This window comes from Pantherophis guttatus, chromosome 5 (genome assembly GCF_059756535.1).
Source record: "Pantherophis guttatus breed Tessera chromosome 5, ASM5975653v1, whole genome shotgun sequence".
Taxonomy (NCBI): Eukaryota; Metazoa; Chordata; class Lepidosauria; order Squamata; family Colubridae; genus Pantherophis; species Pantherophis guttatus.
This window is the reverse complement of record NC_142067.1, coordinates 10,910,109-10,928,887: the sequence shown is the minus strand read 5'-3', so window position 1 is coordinate 10,928,887 and position 18,779 is coordinate 10,910,109. Positions and strand designations below refer to the sequence as shown.

Sequence of the window (18,779 nt, the reverse complement as noted above, 5' to 3'; positions counted from 1 at the left end):
AATGGTTGAATGAATGGATGGATCTTGATAGGTTTCTGTGACTTTGAAGTTTGAACTGTTCTGGGGGTAGTGCAATTAAGGGGCTTGGGGTTCTGAAAGGGTGTTGGGCAATTCCTATTGTGGCTAATGGCTTTTGTCCCGTGTTGGATCTTGGATGAGGGCTGCTTGTTCTAATCCTACTATTCTGCTTTGGTTAGCTGTCAAAACTTTGCTGCAAGGAGTTTCAAAATATCGTGTCTTGAATGGGCTTCTGCTGGCAGTATTTTGCTTTCCTTATGAACAGAGCCATCTAGATAATTGGCTTCCTCTTTCAATAAGCTTGTTATCTCCTTAAGTGCTGGCATCTGCTGTTGGCTAATAAGAAGGAGGACTGGGGAGCTACTTCCTGCCTCTAAAGACATGTTTCTCCATTTCTCTTTTAGGAAAATATAATATTCTGCCTTTTTTAATATTTCCCAAAATATTTCATTCTTCTGGGGCGGGAGCTTCCCACACATCCATTGCTCTTGTCTTGCAAACGATCTGTTCACACATGTCTATGGAGATTCTCAGTCATCCAGGTCATGGTTGTCCCAAAGGCGCTTTTTCAAGAGGCAACTGGACTTTCTGTGTTTTTTTCTTTGAAGACATTTCGCTTATCTAAGAAGCTTCTTCCGCTCTCTTCTTCTTCTTCTTAGTAATACTAAGATTGCATTACTATTATTCTTCTCTTCCTTACTAGTATCTATCTCTTTCCACTTATTACTATAACCATGTTGCTTGTATCTTTCAATTTATATTGTTTTTTATTTGTTTCCTAGTACGATTTGATAGCTTATTAGTAACCTTGGCTATCACTAAGTGTTGTGTCTTTTTATTCTTGATAAATGTATTTTATTCTCCTTATGTACACTGAGAACATATACACCTAAGACAAATTCCTTCTGTGTCCAATCACACTTGGCCAATAAAGCTATTCTATTCTATTCTATTCTATTCTATTCTATTCTATTCTATTCTATTCTACTCTACTCTACTCTACTCTACTCTATTTTATTCTATTCTATTCTATTCTATTCTCTCCAAGAAGCTTCTTCTGCTCTCTTCTTCTTCGTAATACTAAAACTGTATTACTATTATTCTTATTTTCCTTTCTAGTTATCGATCTCTTCCCACTTATTACTATAACCATGTTGCTTGTATCTTTCAATTTATATTGTATTTTGTTTCCTAGTACGGTTTGATAGCTTATTAATAATCTTGACTATCACTAAAAGTGTTGTATCTTTTTATTCTTGATGAATGTATACTGCTCAAAAAAATAAAGGGAACACAAGCAGAAGACATCCGAGATCTGAATGAATGAAATAGCCTTATTAAATACTTTGTTCTTTACATACAGTAGTTTATACACTGCTCAAACAAACTAAAGGGAACACAAAACTACTGTATGTAACGAACAAAATATTTAATAAGGCTATTTCATTCATTCAGATCTCGGATGTCTTCTGCTTGTGTTCCCTTTATTTTTTTGAGCAGTGTATTTTATTCTCCTTATGTACACCGAGGGCATATACACTTAAGACAAATTCCTTGTGTGTCCAATCACACTTGGCCAATAAAGAATTCTATTCTATTCTATTCTATTCTATTCTATTCTATTCTATTCTATTCTATTCTATTCCATTCCATTCCATTCCATTCCATTATTCTATTCTCTTCAAGAAGCTTCTTCAGAGCTGAAGAAGCTTCTTGGATGAGAAGCGAAACGTCTTCAAAGAAAAACCAGAAAGTCCAGTTGCCTCTCGAAAAAACACCTTTGGGAATCCGTTCACAAGTAACCTTTGGTTTTATTTAATTGACCAAACTAAGTAATAATTTTAATTAGCAATTTTATGATGTTTGTGTGTCTATATTTTTCTTGACTGTACACCACCTTGAGTCCTACGGGAGAAAGGCGGTATAGAAATATAATAAATAAATAAATAAATAAATAAACCCACTTCTTGGATAGACCCAGTTCCCAGGTTCCTGCAAGACCCAAAACGGGCCGCCCTAGCTCCGCTGCAAACCAAACCATTTCTTGACCCAGTGAACCATAACCAAGATTTAGCTTTTGCAAAAAAAAAAAAAAAAAAATGTTTAATTCGCCTCTCTTGGATAAACTTAAAACAGGCGCCTAACCCGGCTCCCTAACGCGCATGCGCCGCTCGTCCTCCCTTTCCCTCCAGTTCCACGCGCCCGCTGCGTTACGCGTCTGCGCCTGCGCCCGCCGCCTCAGCCCGGCGAAGTTTCGCGAAGGTTCCCGAAAAATTGCCGCTCGGCAAAACTGTCCGAGGAACACCCCCCCCCCGCGGAAGAGGCGGCGACTTCCTTCCTGTCAATCATTCAAGCCTAACTGTAATCAGAAGCGACCGGCGTTTTCTCCTTCGTCGGCTTCATGGCTCTGCTCTGCTACAACCGGGGATGCGGCCAACGCTTCGACCCTGCCACCAACACGGAAGGTGAGGGCGGCCTTTTATCTCCTCAGCTTTCCTCGCACTGTCGGCTTTCCCGCTCTCCAGAGACCGGGGACTACAGTCTCCATGGTGCGCAGGCCGGGGAAGCGAGCTGTTTGAGGCGATGGGATTTGGGAGCCAAGGCCGCGTGGCGGGTGCTTATGAGGGGGTTGGGGTGGTCGTGGAAAGTTGTGGGGTGAAGGTTTTGTCCTCCCTGCCTGTGGCGGATTGTGTGAGAAGCGAAAAAAATATGAGGGGGGAAAAAAAACCTTAATAAATAAATGTATTAAATTTATGGACTGCCCATCTTATCCCCCAGGGCAACTCTGGGCGGAATTTTCAAACGAAAAGTCAAAGGATCAAAGCCTTTTTAAAAGTCCCGTGTCTCCCTCAATCTGGGCCGCTTTGAAGATGGCTCGACTTCAACCGCCTTTAATTAAAATTTAATTAATTTGAACTATGATATTGTATATTTATGTTTTAATTTTGGCTGTACACCGCCCCGAGTCCTTCGGGAGGAGGGCGGTATATAAATAAAATTTAAAAAAAAAAAAACTCCCAGAACTCCCCAGCCAGCCCTTTCCTAGCGAGAGGATTCTGGGAGTTGAAGTCCACCCATCACAAAAGCGGCCCGCATTGAGGGACATGGATTTAAACCGTCCTTTTGAGTCCAACTTGATCTCTGATTTTCTCTTCACAATTCCACCCCCACCCCACCCCCCACCGCAGTTACCCTGGGGTTAAAATGGGCTGCCAATGGGGAGGGGAGGAGAGGGAATAGGGGTAGGGTAGAGTTCGAAGGGACCTTGAAGGTCATATGGTCCAACCCCCTGCTCACGCAGGTAGGGATTCGAACTGTGGACCTTTCTGATCGACAAGCTTGATGTTTTAGCCACTGAGCCGAATAGAATAGAATAGAATAGAATAGAATAGAATAGAATTCTCTTTTCTTTTCTTTTCTTTTCTTTTCTTTTCTTTTCTTTTCTTTTCTTTTCTTTTCTTTTCTTTATTGGCCAAGTGTGATTGGACACACAAGGAATTTGTCTTTGGTGCCTATGCTCTCAGTGTACATAAAGAAAAAAATAAAATATATTCATCAAGAATCATAAGATACAATGATAGTCGTAAGGTAAAGATAAAGGTTCCCCTCGCGCATATGTGGTAGTCGTTCCCAACTCTAGGGGGCGGTGCTCATCTCCGTTTCAAAGCCGAAGAGCCAGCGCAGTAAGAAGACATCTCTGTGGTCATCTGGCTGGCATGATTAAACGCCAAAGGCGCACGGGACTCTGTTACCTTCCCACCAAAGGTGGTCCCTATTTTTTTACTTGCATTTTTTACCTGCTTTCGAACTGCTAGGTTGGCAGAAGCTGGGACAAGTAACAAGAGCTCACCCCGTTACACGGCACTAGGGATTCGAACCGCTGAACTGCCGAACTTTTGATCGACAAGCTCAACATCTTAGCCACTGAGTCACCGCATTCCACAAGTCATAGGGTACAAATAAGCAACCGAATCATACTAGGAAACAATATAAATCGTAAGGATACAGCAACAAGTTACAATCATACAGTCGTAAGTGAGAGGAGATGGGTGATAGGAATGATAAGATTAATAGTAATAGTAATAAATTTAATAAATAAAAGGGGAAATCAGTGTTGCCTTCTTCCTGGATAGTGTTTTGACCTTCCTGCCAAGCGGACAGCTGTGGAATTTGCTCTGGCTCCATTTGGACTGTCAAGGTCTCCTAAAGTCACTGGTGCTAGTCATTGGTGGTAAAACACTATAGCATAGCATTAACAGTGTTAAACAACATGGGAGTAGTCCATCACTGCCTTTTTTTTTTTTTTTTGGATGCTCTTTGACTTCTTCACAACTCAACACCTGTCTGGCCTGCAGCCCTGGTGGCCTTTTGAGATCTGTAAAAGCTTGCTAGGGATAGGAAAGAAGAGAGTTATACACAATTATTGATTGTAGACTATATGTCAGAATTTTGCTTGCAAGGAGTATACAGTAACTCAAGTTGGCTGGTGCTTTGGAGATGCTCTCTTAAGATGTCCCCTGTAGCCAGAAGTTTGGTTATTGTCAAGCTCATAATTTTTCATTTTCTGATGGGTTTTAATTTTAGTTTTGATTTCAGTTGTATGAAGCTTGTGGTCCGTGAAGATTCTCGGTCATCCAGGTCATGGTTGCCCCAAAGGTGCTTTTTTCAGGAGGCAACTGGACTTTCTTGTTTTTTCTTTGAAGACGTTTCACTTCTCATCCAAGAAGCTTCTTCAGCTCCGATTGGATGGTGGGGAATGGAACATCATCTACTTCCAGTCTACAACACAGTCCTTTCAGCAGTTCCAAGAAGGCTCCACATCCATTTGCACTACTCAGGTGACCCTGATGACACAAATAAACCCTTCCATTCCCCACCATCCAGTCAGAGCTGAAGAAGCTTCTTGGATGAAAAGCAAAACGTCTTCAAAGAAAAAACAAAAGTCCAGTTGCCTCTTGAAAAAGCACCTTTGGGATATTAATCTTATGGTTGCTTTACATTCTTTGGCTTTATTTATTTATTTATTTATTTATTTATTTATTTATTTATTTATTATTGTTATTGCCATAAGCTGCCTTGAATATTGTAATAAGCTGAAATAATAAGTTCACATGTACTTCTCACCTATTGGCAACTCTTTAAAACTACTGTATGTTTCTCACTGTAGCTGTAGCCCAATCCCTGTAAATGATGTATGATAAATTCCAGCAAGTGAAAACATGTGGGTTCCTTCATTGCTTCATTAACAGGTTTTTTTTTTTTTTTAATTTGATTTATATGCCGCCCTTCTCCGGAGACTCAGGACGGCTTACAATGCGTTAAGCAATAGCCTTCATACTTTTGTATATTTATACAAAGTCAGCTTATTGCCCCCACAAACTGGGTCCTCATTTAACCTACCTTAGAAAGGATGGAAGGCTGAGTCAACCTTGAGCCTGGTAAGATTCGAACCTGCAGAAATTGCAGGCAGCTGTGTTTTCCCTCTTCAGATCTGGATCACTGCACATCCCTTGTTATATAATGTAGCATTTGGGATATTAGCAATTTTTGTATGTGAGAGCATTCTTAGCCCCCTTTTCTATGTGTGCAAATGTTTAAGTATAACTTCTAATACATAAACTGAAATCATTGTCTTATTAAATACTTTTCCTTGATATTCATATATAAATAATATATAGAAGAAAGAAATCAGGAGTTGCCAATGTGTACATGGCTATCTCTTTCTTCCATGTCTCTCTTCATTTTCCCCACATCTTTTTACCTGATGATATCTTGTGATGATGTTAAAGAAGAATCCTTTGTCAGAAAGAAATTGCATGGATTGAATGGTTGAAACACCAGCAGTCTCTGGTTGCTGTGTTCCCATCCCATGTCTTCTACCTTTGGAAAGGCACTCAACTGAGAACTCTGGCTTTAACTATTATTTTTCAGGATATTTTCCCAAACTGGAGAGGTTCTTTCCTCCATCACTAAAGAGCTGGCAACAACATAGCAGAGGGCTAGTGAATGTAATGTACAGTCAATTCTCAATATTTGTAGTGGTTACTTTCTATAAAGATGCAAACATTGAATTGGTCAATACTAAAACCTCAGTTGTGAATGTGTCAGGCGACTCAATTTTTTTGCTCTTCTGCATGTCCATGAATGACCATGAAATCACTGCAGATATTGATTGCGGTTACAAATTTTAGCAAGTAGGCAAATTCACAAATACAGAATTTGTGAATAATGAGAATCTACTGTATTTATCTCCATCCCCTTATCTGATGTTTAGGTGTTACATTCATCTTGAATATGAAGTTCAGTGGTTGTTTTGCATAGTTCCTTCCTTTTTTAAAAAAGCATGATCTATAAATATTTGTGAGGTAATATTTCTGCAGAGTTTACATAATGGTAATTAAGGAAGAACTTTATTTCTCTTGCACAGTTAATAGTTCAACCCTATTTTAGAAGATAAGTTTAAGCAATATGTATGATGCCCATGTGGAATGTACACTTATAGTGCCTGGAGGGATATGTGTTATACAAATGAAACTTTAATATAACAGAATTATGATTTGCCAAGAAACATTTCAGAAATATTTCTTTATATAACAAGATATTATTACATAATACATTGTGACAATAATAACTAAATGACACTCGTTCCCTGAACAGCCTACATTCTAAATTTAGACTACCAGAACCCAGCAGAGATGAGAGAGAAGCAAGGACAATCAGTCAGTAGAGAAAAGGAATTTACAGGAAATTGCAGGCTTTATTTCATATTTCGAAAATATCACTGTTGCATAAGACTAAATTGTTCTGCTAAATACTGCTCACATAAATTTATTCACTTGAGTTTAGCTAAGCTATTTGCTTTTTCATTTTTAGAATCATGCACATATCACCCAGGCGTACCTGTCTTTCATGATGCTCTTAAAGTAAGTGGCAAATATAATTATTTCAATGGCTTTAAAAAAAACTGAAACTAAATCATACTAATTGCAGTTATTTCAAATGTTTTCATGACCTCTTATCAGTTTATCCAAATGTAGTAAAACTCGTATATTTTTTTCCCTAAATTCCTCAAATAACCCTGACCTTCAGTATAAACACATGCTAAATCATGAGGAAAGGTTGCTAGATTCAGCCAACTGAATTGCGTTGAATGCTTTTCAGTTTATTCAGGGTTTTTTGGCTCAGTTGGGGAAAAGGGTATTTGCTAGATATGATTCATATTTTGATTGTAAAGTTAATTAACTTGTTTCATTGCTTAATCAAGCCTTAGTTGGGCAGTACAAAACAGAAATGAAAAGAAATGATGCAATTGAAAAACAGAAAAAGTAAGAATCGTCAAATAATTTAAGAGGAATATGGCATTATCAGATTAGTGTTAAATTTTCTTCTTTTTAGTTCATGTGTTCTTTAATAATATTCGCTAGAAATTGGAGAGCAACCATCCTAGATGGGAGGAAGGCTCAAGCAAGGAATCAGCTTGGACTCCCCAGCTAAATACAATAGGATTAGGTCTAAACTCCTCCCCCTTGAATGACTTAGGCCTTATCTGATTGTTCCCAGACGAAATTTGCCAGTCTGGATAGCGTCCTGTACTGTAGGCAGAGAACAGTAAGGTTCTCTACACATATAGGTCTGGTTTTTTGCACCTGACACTAGATAAGATTTCAATGTCACCAAATTTTTACAGGGCTGGTCATGCTGTAAAAGAAGAACGACAGACTTTTCTGATTTCTTAAGCATTAAGGTATGTATTAGTAGTTATATAACTTTTTATTTAACTATATGATGATGATAATGCTTGAGTGCCAAATTCAATCAATTATTTTTCCATTGGCAAACACATGCAAAAGCTAGCTGGGTTTATTTAATTTCCGGCAAGTATACTACATGATATTAAACATATTGTGTTTAAATGGAACTCTTATTATCTAAGCTTTTTTAAAGCACAGGATCTCTGCTATCCTACCACCTTAACAATACCGTGAAGAACAGAAGTTGGTATAGATGTACACGTATGATTAGTCTAGTAAAAAAAAAAAAGGAATATCTGCTTAACCAAGCATACAAATTAGAATGATAAAGAATTTGAAGGCTAATAAGAAAAGAGACATTTTCAAGTACATTGATAGAACTGAGTAACAATTTATATTAAATAGTGTTTTTACAACAGGGTTGCACCAAGGGCTTCCATAATAGTGAGAAACCTCCCGAACCAGTCAAACCTGAAGTGAAAACTACCTCTGAACGAAAAGAAGTAGCTGATCTGAAACCTAAATTTCAAGAGCACATAATTCAAGCACCAAAGCCAGTAGAAGCAATTCAAAGACCAAGGTAACAATATTGTGATAATACCAATTAAGACTGGCAATGCCAAATCAATTTCATAGGTTATAATTTAATTTTTTGTATTTATTACTTGTTGTCTAAGTGTAATGTCCATGTTTTATTTTACTTTTTTCCTGGAGAAAGCCAAAATGTCTTTGTAAACCAATCTTGGATAAAATTGTAAATCTATACGATATAATCCTTTTTAATCATAAGAGTAACTACGAAGAATATTACTATTAAGAACTCCTTTTAACCTCCTTAAAATATGCAAAATATTTAGTTGTTGAGACTGAATAATCAGAATGATGCATTTTTTTTCTCCCCTGTGGTTCCTTAGTTCTGATGAACCAATGAGCTACTTGCAGTTAAAAGTATCAGCGTCCTTGAAACAATCGTTAGAAAAGCTAAAGCTCTCATCGGAAAATGAAATTAAAAAAGGTATGTAGCTTATTAATATTCCAAGGTGATTTTACCAAAAAATGTGTTGTGCCCATTATTATTATACATCATTTTTGCAGTGTGCATGGTGCTATCGTTTGAAAAGCAAACATCTTGTGTACAAAATACTCCGTGTGAGTGCTCCTCTGATCTCTTATACAGTACATCCCAATCCTCCTCCACCCCCCAAAATTTCTTTTAAGCACGAAAACTTAGAAATGTTCTAAAGGAGAGTTCTTATTTTACAGAAGATGATAGCGATGAGATAAAGATTGGGACTCCGTGCAAAAATGCAGGCTGTTCAAAGGTAAATACCTTTAAATTTTATTTAAACAACACAGTAGACAGTCTGAGTTATTTCATGTTCTTGTTTTTTTAGTACAGACCCACCAACCAATGTTAGATCAACATATCCCATGAATAGTTACCATATGTATATATCCAAGTGCATTTTTTTGCATTCACAACCAAGGGAGTTTTCACCTGTTTTCTTTTTTTTAAGTACACATGAATCATAACAACACTGAGTTGTTATTTTAAACAAAGTCTAAAGTTCAAATGTTGATCCAAATCTGCATAGGTAAATATTTTTCCACTGTTTCTTAAAATATCCACAGAAAAGCCTTCCCTCCTCCCCCTTTCTTTCTCATCCAGACAGCTGGCAGAAACTTGACTCATTGTGTAATGCTTTCAGCTGATGACCAATGGGAATTGCAAAATAATAAAAATGGCCATGGCCATGCGTGACTTTTTCCTGCTTGGCAAGCACTGGGATGTAACCTGCTGTAATTCTGTGGCTAATGAACTATTTTCTGTTAACGTGTCCCTAGACATTTGAAGGACCAGGCAGCATGGAAGACGTGTGTATCTATCATGCTGGTGTGCCTATATTCCATGAAGGGTGGGTATCATGTGGCTAAATTCATTCTTAAAATTCTTTATAGATGAGCAGCATATTTGGATGACTAGCAATAATGCTATGTGATTCTATGTAAGTTTTATTTTTTCCCCCTACCCTTTGTAATATATAGGATGAAGTATTGGAGTTGCTGTAAGAGGAAAACATCAGACTTTAATACTTTTTTGGCTCAAGAGGGATGCACAACAGGAACACACCTATGGATTAAGAAGGAAGCCGTAAGTAGTTGCAGCTACACTGTTTGGCTACATTGATTGGGAAAATCTAAATGTTTTTGGCTTTGTATTTAGTCCATTTGTACCTTAAAATAAGAACTTGAAATCTGTGAAATTTTAAATAGAGGAAACAAATGGTAGCTTGAATAGTACAGGAAATCCTGTACTGTTGATCATATGACCCTGGGGATGATGCCACGATTTGTAAGTGTGACAAATGGTCATAAGTCACTTTTCAGTGCCATTGTAACCTGTGTGATAAACCCATTGTATTTAAACCCATTTACAAACATGTTTATTTGAGTTCTGGCAGTTTGTAGTAAGTTATACTATGTCTTATTACACAGGTTAATCTGTTTTTCTAAAAATGCAGTTGTACCAAAGGTTTAGCTCTAATTGTCCTTTTTGAGACGCATTGCCAGCAAGTTTTTTTAAAAAATACTTATTTTTATAAATAACTCAAAAATTAATACACCGAAAATGACATTGATGGGTCTGAGAATGGGAAAGTTTGGTAGAAGCGTATGTTCTGTTTTCCATGCAGCATTAAACCTTAATCATACAGATTCCTTGGAATTGTCCATAAAATATTCTATGTAGTTTCCCCTTTTCCCACACCAGGGGAGGGTGTCCTGAAATCCCTCTCACTTGCTTCAATAGATTGAATTATGGCTAGAATGTAAAAGATCACCTTCCCACCGTTTTCATGTCATGAGTCATGAGCCCTGGTGGCCCAGTGGTTAGGATGCAGTATTGCAGGCTAACTCTGACACAGTCTGTAGTTCGATCCTGATTGGGGCTCAAGGTTGACTCAGCCTTCCATCCTTCCGAGGTCAGTAAAATGAGGACCTGGATTGTTGGGGGAAATATGCTGACATTGTAAACCACCAGAGAGTGCTGTAATAAGTCTATAAGTGCTATTGCTATTTTGCTAACAGTTCCTGCCTGGCTCTCCAATAAGCAAGGTGTATGAGGAGCTGTTTCTCTCCCGTTTAGCTCTCTGATAACTGGAGCTAGCAAGTCATGATATTCCTGGGCATAAATATTGATAGCTCTGCCATGTTGAAGAAATATATTTTATTTGTGGAGCAACCTTTTACAGGTCCTTGACTTACGACCACAATTGGGACCAGAATTTCTGTTGCTACGCTAGGTGGTTGTTAAGTGAGTCCCATCCAATTTAACAATCTTTCTGCCATAGTTGTTAGGTGAATCACTGTAGTTGTTAAGTGAACCACACATTGTTAAACAAAATCCATTTCCCTCATTGACCTTGTTTATCGGAAGCCATCTTGGGAAGGTTACAAATGATGATCTCCAGGACTCAGGGCAATTCAAGCATCATAAACCTATGTCAGTTGCTAAGCACCCAAACTTTGATCACATTACTGTCTGCTGCGGCAGTTGTAAATGTGAGGACGAGTTTTTAAGTAACTTTTTTCAGTGCTGTTGTAACTTCAAATGATCGCTAAATGAATGGCTGTAAGTTGAGGACTACCTGTATTTCTTTTTATGACAGTGCTGTTAAAAGAGTCTCTTGCAGTGAATTTGCTGAAGTAGGTTATACAAGTAGTAGACGAAATAGCAGGGACTTCTGAAATTCCAGACAGTTTGGGCCTACCTTTCATAACCTTAGGAAAACTTAAATATATATATATAAAAAGAGTTCCGTGGTTTGTCCTACGTGGTAGGGTGGAAAAATGCAGCTTGCTTTTGTTATTTAAAGACGCCGCTGCATATATTCTGCCAACTGAGGAAAAAAATCTTCGTTTTGCATACATGTTCCCATACTGTTTTTAGGGAGAGCTTCTGTTTCAAACTCTGGCCAACAGTGACAATCTTCACTCCAATGAAAAAATAGATAATAGTTGTTGTTTTTTAATGAAAGCATTAATCATGTTTGTCTGCTCAACTTTTAAGGGGAAGAAGGTGGTGCCATGCAGACACGACTGGCATCAAACTGGGCGTGAAGTGACAATCTCAATCTATGCGAAGAATTCCATTCCTGAACTTAGCCGGGTAGAGGCAAACAGTACATTAGTAAGTTATTTTTTTCGTTTGGTGGGGCTGATGTACATGCACAAACTTTTGATTGACTACATGCCATCAACTCAGTGTTGATTCTGTCCCAAAGGTGCTTTTTCAGGACACAAATGAACTTTCTTGTTTTTTCTTTTGAAGATGTTTCACTTTTCATCCAAGAAGCTTCTTCATCTTTGACAAGATAGTGAGGAATGGAAGGATTTATTTCCAGAGGAAAAAATTGCAGGCTACAGGAACCATTTGCACTACTCAGGTGACCTTGAGGACACAGATAAACCTCCAAGTGCTTCACCGACCCTCTAAAAGGATGCAAATTACCAAGCTGTCTGCAAGGAATATAAATCTTCCATTCCCCACTGTCCTGTCAGAGCTGAAGAAGCTTCTTGGATGAGAAGCGAAACGTTTTCAAAAGAAAAAAAGTCCAGTTGCCTCCTGAAAAATCCCCTTTGGGACAACCATGACCTGGATGACTGAGAATCGCTATAGACTTTCAGTGTTGACTCAGTGTACATAGAATTTCCCTATGGTGGTTTGCCCCTAATCTGGTACTTCAGATCTTCCAATGATGTGCTTATGGTCACTGTAACAGAGTGCATCCATCTTGCTGCTGATCATCCTCATCTTCTTCCTTCCTTCAACCTTTCCTAGCATTTGAACTTTTTAAAGGGAGGTAGGTCTGTACCACCAAAGGACATCATACTGCATTAGAATACGAAGTATGTGAGACATCTTCCGTAGAGCAACACGACAATAAACTATGTCTATTAAATTAGTTGCAATAAAGTATATGCACACAGATAAACATATAGAGATGGTCTGAGTTCTTTGTAGGTCCTTTTACGTGAGGCTGATTAAAAAAAACTATTTGTTGGATGGCGGGCATGACAATGTAATGAATATATTTATTTTATTTCAAATTTATATACCGCACCTTCTCCCGAGGGACTCAGGGCGGTATACAGCCAGATAAAAACATACAATACAAACATTAAAAACAATTAAAAAGATATATATTAATTTGGCCCCAATTTAAAATAACAAACCAATTCAAAATATTTTAAAAATATATTAATAATATATAATTGGTTCAGTAATCACATCCAAAGAGTAATCACCAGCAGCTCTTCATCAAATTGTAGAGAGGTTTTAAATGAGGTGATGCATAGTTCAGAACCGGAACTTGTAATTTTTAACATTTTTATTGGATGAGAACATAAAGGGATCACTTACCAACTTTGTAGAGGCCACTATATTGGGTGGTGTAGTTAATACTTTGAAGGACAATTCTTTTTTTAATTTTTTTTAAAATCAGGTTAAAAAGATGGACTGAAAACAGCAATGCAATTTAATAGAAGGAAATACAGTTCTTCCCTTAGAAATTTAGCACATGGAAACAAGGTGGCAAATACTGCAGTTAATAACAGCAGTTGTGAAAAAGAGCTTGGGATAAGGGTTGATTGGCATTATGAGCCAGCGGTATGATGCATTTGCAAAAAAAGGCAAATGCAATTTTACACTGCATCAGTAGGTACACAATTTCCCAATTGTGGGATTAATCATTCTGCTCTACTGTGTTTTGTTTGGGTATCTGGGGTGGTATCAAGTTTGGGTCACCATGCTTTAAGAAGGAATCTGAGAAATTGGAACAAGTTCAAGAGAATGGCATAGAACTCTAGAAATGGAGTTTTGTAAAGAGTGGTTTTTTTTTTCATACAGTGTTTTTCAACCTTGGACAGTTGAAGATTGATGGACTTCAACTCACAGAATTCCCCAACTGGTTGGGAAATTCTGTGAGTTGAAGTCCACCCTTTTTCAATGGGCCAAGCTTGAGAAACACTGCTTTCATACATTTAAAGGGAAGGGTTACTTCCAAGTAATAATAGACCTGTTTGAATAAATGTGAGTAAACTTGTGTTTCTCTTTCATTGCATACACCTTTCTTTTATTTTTTGCAGCTAAATATCCATATTGTGTTTGAAGGTGATAAGGTGTTCAATCAGAATCTGAATTTATGGGGTGTAAGTACATAATTCTGCTACAAATCTTCTGCTACAAATTTTCCCTTGAAGTCTTTTTATGGGTTCTGTTGTCAAACTTCTCTAATGCTTGTGTTTTAAGAAATATGCAAATGTCTAGTTGACAGTTGTGGAATTAATGAATGGATTCTGTGCACTTAAGTCATTACTAAATGTGTGTTTTGCAAAATTCTGTATTATGGCACAGTGAATCAGTTTTTCATTCATCACAATCACAGCCTGTTATGAAACAAGTTAAAAACCTAACTGTTGTGTCATTTAACTGTCTTGATATAAAACTGTGACATTTAGGGAAGATTGTATAAATGCATATTGATCTCAGAAATCTAGATAAGAAGCCTTCAAGACTACTGTTACTATAGTTTCCTTATATTTTCATATTTTGGGAGCAAAATGTCCAAGTTCCCTATTCGTTTGCCAACTGCAGATAGTCCTCGATTTATGACCACAATTGAACCCAAAATTTCTGTTGCTAAGTTAAGTTAATTTTTCCCCATTTTATGACCTTTCTTGCCACAGTTGTTAAGTGAATCTAGCTTCCCCGTTGGCTTTTCCTTATTAGAAGGTCGCAAAAGGTGATTGAGTGACCCTATGACACTGTTACGGTCATAAATATGAGTCACTTGACAAGAGTCTGGATTTTGATCCCGTTACCATGGGGATGCCACTAAGGTCGTAAGTGTGAAAAATGATCATAAGTCACTTTTTTCAGTGCTGTTGTAACTCTGAGCGATCACTAAACAAATTGTTGCAAGTCAAGGACTACCTGTATTCATTTCATGCACAATTCTCTCATAGGTAATATTGACTCATGTTATAAGGTGGATTTTTTTCCCTAGAGTTCAGGGACTTGCACTAAAAAGCCTCTTTCCGAAGTTATAACAATGCTTACTGATTTCTCTGTAATCAATTAAGACTGTCATATGCCAATACTACAGGTAGTCCTCAACTTATGACCACAATTGAGCACAAAATTTATGTTGCTAAATGAGAGTTAAGTGATTCCCTCATTTCACGAGTTTTCTCACCATATTTGTTAAGTGAACCACCGCAATTGTTAAGTTAGTAACACAGTTGTTAAGTGAATCTGGCTTCCCCGTTGACTTTGATTATCAGAAGGTCGCAAAAGATGGTCACATGACCCTGGGACATTGCAACTGTCATAAATATGAGCCAGTTGTAAAACATCCTGATGTAAATCATGTGACCATGGGGCAGCTGCAACAGTTGTAAGTGTGGAAAATGATCATAAGTCACTTTTTTCAGTGCCGTTGTAATTTCAAACGGTCACTAAATGAACTGTTGTAAGCCGAGGACTACCTGTATAACAGTCAACTGAAGGCATTGCCTTTAAAGAGCCCACCCGGTTCCATTGCTTGAACTGAAACCACTATTTTCCTCTTCCAGGTGATTGATGTGAAAAGGAGCTACGTAAATATGACGGCTACAAAGATCGAGCTCACCATGAGGAAAGCGGAGCCCATGTTATGGGCAGGCTTGGAACTCCCAGCATCCAAATTGCAACACAAAGAGCCTCAAAACATTGTAGAACAAGCTTGAAATCTGAAAGTTTTCCGGTTCCTTGTGCCTGGCGAAATGGTGACTTGGTATTTTAACACAAATTGATTTTATGGGCAGCCCACTTTTTTTTTTAAAAAAAAATTCATTCCAGCTGGAGTGTAGTGCATGGCTTTTAAGCAGTAGGGCAGACCACTAGTTTTGTTGTACCGACTCCTCAATTTCTCCAATTTCGGCTGATGCTCGTGGAAACCTCTTGCAAACCTCAGAATTTTCTCTGCCATCGTATTATAAAGGGATCACATGTTCTCATTGTCCCAAATTAAATAATGTCTAGAAGCTAGTCATCTCTAGCATCTTCTAGGAAGCAGTCTCTTGTACATTGAAAATGCAAGTTAAATTCTCATTAGGTCGTTGGATGCTTTCAAGATTGTTTCTCAGTCTATAGCAAGGAGAGTACAAATATTGGTGCATTTCTGTATTTTATTTTTTTTTTATGTTATTAAATGCAGAAAAGAACGGTAGAGAAAAACCTGGTGGTTTTAGACTTACCTGTGCAAAGAAACTGATAATTCTTCTCTTTTTTTTTAATTCATTGGAATTCCGGAAATATATTGTCAGTGAGCTGCTAAGCTACCTCTGTGCACTTATTTAGAAAGCCAAGACTTTCCAAAAACCAGGCACTGGAAATTTTGGGTCCGTTTCGTTTGCTTCTCTTAAGCCTTGCCCTCATCCAAAGAGGAAATAGCATTGACAAAATGTCCATATTTGCACATCTGGTTTTGGTGGCTATGCTTTTCTGATCATTTTTTCCATCTTCTTTGTGGTAAAGCAAGTAAGCCAACTTGGTTTATATCAAGACGTTCAGTTTGCTACCTTTTTGCCCGAAGTTGTGACTTTTAATGGGAGTAAGGGAAGCTGGGAGGGCTGAAATACACACAACAAGTACAAAATGGCCAGTTTTATGCAAAACTAGGATCTTTACGTAAATGTCGAATTGTGTTGCAGAATAAGTTACAGAACTTTTTATATACTTGAAGATGGCAAAACCACTATAAACACAGAACAATTCAGTGATGTCACTCAAGTCATAAGGGATTGCACGAAAAAAGAGGGGCCTTTTTAAAAAGCATGTGTTACTTGTATTTATATTTCTTTTTTTAAAAAAAAAAGTTTTAATCTGGCAGCTATAGGAGGAAAATAAATCGGCCTTTTGTGGTTGTAATTCTTAATAAGGATTTGAGTCAGTTTAAACTGAATTTTCTAAGAAAAGATAACTCTAGAACAGGGCCCCCTCAACCCCCAGTCTGCAGCCCAGTGCCAGGCCATGGCTTGTTCGAAACTGGGCCTGCAAGCAGCAGGTGAGTGTGCCTGCACGAAGCTGCATTGGTGCAAGTGGTGTGCGCACACACGATACCATCCCCCCTCACCACCGCCAGTCCGCAGAGCAGGAAACGTTGGGGATGCTACTCTAGAAGATAGCTTAAATCAACCGTACATATTCAGAATCTGCTTCTTCTGTCATCCGTGCCCCAATTAGCTCTGGAGCATCTGCTTTTCTGAGCTGGATGGTCAGCTTCTTTGAATTTCTGCCTAAAAGCCACCACACTGTACCCCAATCACCCTTGAATGCAAGTACCCTGCTTTCAGGGGTCTGGAGAAGCCATTCAGTGAGTGACAGACCCTCCCAGCAACTTACACTGTTGTTATGCCCAGCAGATTCTTTTGGTGATTATTGATATTTCCTGTGGCTTGACCCCTGGGCAAGACAGCAAATTGCATCAAGACAAGTCAAGCAAAATTTTAATTGCAGCAAAGTAGAGCAGTATAAATACAAACACTTCTTATTTGAAAGCAAAAAAAAAAAATTGCTCTTCAAGAACAAAGCCATGGTTTAAAATAACAAGTAAAAATTGGAGAACGTGCAACAAATCCAAATTGATCTTAATTGTCTAATTAAAGTTTCTGGAGAGTAATTTTCCAACGAGAGGTCAATTTGGTCTCAGAATTTCAAATGGTTGCTCTTTGTTTACTATTGTAATTTTACTTCCCAGCATTGTCATGTTTCATTAGCATGACTTGTATCCAGTTCATATTGCATACCAGTTTGTTCAAAGGCAATGGCGCTAGCAAGACTTGAAACCAATAGCTGCAGGCGCCTTTGGGAGAACAGTTCTCCATTCCCCAGTCTGTCAGTTGCGTGTTCATTTACTTGCCTTGATAAAGTCTGATTTTTAACCACAGAAGTTACCATACTGTAACTTTCCTGTTTGTTTGTTTTTCCCCTGCCCTTGAAATAAGCTGTTGGCACTTGAGGTGCAGTGAACAATTTTCACAGGCTTCTGTGGTTCAGACCTATTGAGGGATCGATTCGTTGTACGGAATCCTTCCCAGCACTGTGTACTCCTGATGGGCCTTGACAGCATTCTTTGTCTGCCATTTTTGTAGTCTCCTATTACAGGGATCCTCAATTTTAACAACTTTTAAGGCTTGTGGACTTCAACGCCTAGAATTCCTCAGCCAGCCAGCTATGCTGGTTGGGAAATTCTGGAACTTGAAGTCTGCAAGTCCACAAGATTGGGAACCCCCTGTTATTGGGCAAGGAAAAAAAAACCTGGTCAATAATTTAGCTTGGAGTGTTACAATTGCAAGGCCTTCTGTAGGTCTTAATTTGGGCAGTTGCTCAAAGGACTCAGTGCCATTTCAAGCACAATTTTCATGTTTATAGTTGAATCACTTCTTTTCCAATCAAACGCATGGGCATTCTTAAATGCAAAGCATGTTTAAATTGGGACCCAAGTTTTATTAAGATATTAGTGCTGTACAGCCAAGTCACCATTTCCACAGTCAGTACTGTTGGATTTTTGTCTCGGGAAAAGAAAAAAAAGATCTATTCTGTATAGTAATAAAGATATATGCTTTAAATTATAGCATGAGATTTTTTTAAAAAAATCAGTGGCTGTTTTTTCATACTGTACCTAAGAATTTCAGTTGTGTATGAAAAGTGAAGAAGAAGGGTGTCTGGAACACTTAGGTTTTTCAGATGCTTTTCTTTTCTTTTTCTTTTGGTTTTCCCATGCATGGATGTTCATTTTAAATTGTGTTGGATGATATTTGTGATTTCATGCTTTCAGATATTTTTTATAAATTTTGAAATAAACAATTTAGTGCCTAATTTCTACCTTTTTGGAAGAATTGTGAGAATATTTTGTTTGTTTGTTTGTTTGTTGCATGTAAGAAGACCTGTTTGCTCAGATCCAGATA

The 18,779-nt window shown here is 38.0% G+C and overlaps 1 protein-coding gene across 2 annotated transcripts; it reads left to right on the top strand.

Annotated features, from left to right (window-relative positions):
* The first annotated feature begins 2,230 nt into the window (after positions 1–2,230).
* CHORDC1 (cysteine and histidine rich domain containing 1) lies at positions 2,231–18,690 on the top strand. 2 transcript variants are annotated; one of them, XM_034408443.3, is made up of 11 exons: positions 2,231–2,483; positions 6,892–6,941; positions 7,706–7,762; positions 8,189–8,349; positions 8,684–8,784; positions 9,033–9,091; positions 9,615–9,685; positions 9,816–9,921; positions 11,839–11,958; positions 13,917–13,979; positions 15,405–18,690. In XM_034408443.3, exons 1-11 carry the CDS (start codon positions 2,420–2,422, stop codon positions 15,555–15,557), a joined length of 1,005 nt encoding a protein of 334 aa, XP_034264334.1. In that variant the 5' UTR covers positions 2,231–2,419; the 3' UTR covers positions 15,558–18,690. The 2 variants fall into 2 exon arrangements, with proteins under 2 accessions (XP_034264334.1, XP_087750711.1); XM_087894585.1 differs by having other exon boundaries at positions 2,254–2,483; positions 9,036–9,091.
* The last annotated feature ends 89 nt before the right edge of the window (positions 18,691–18,779 follow it).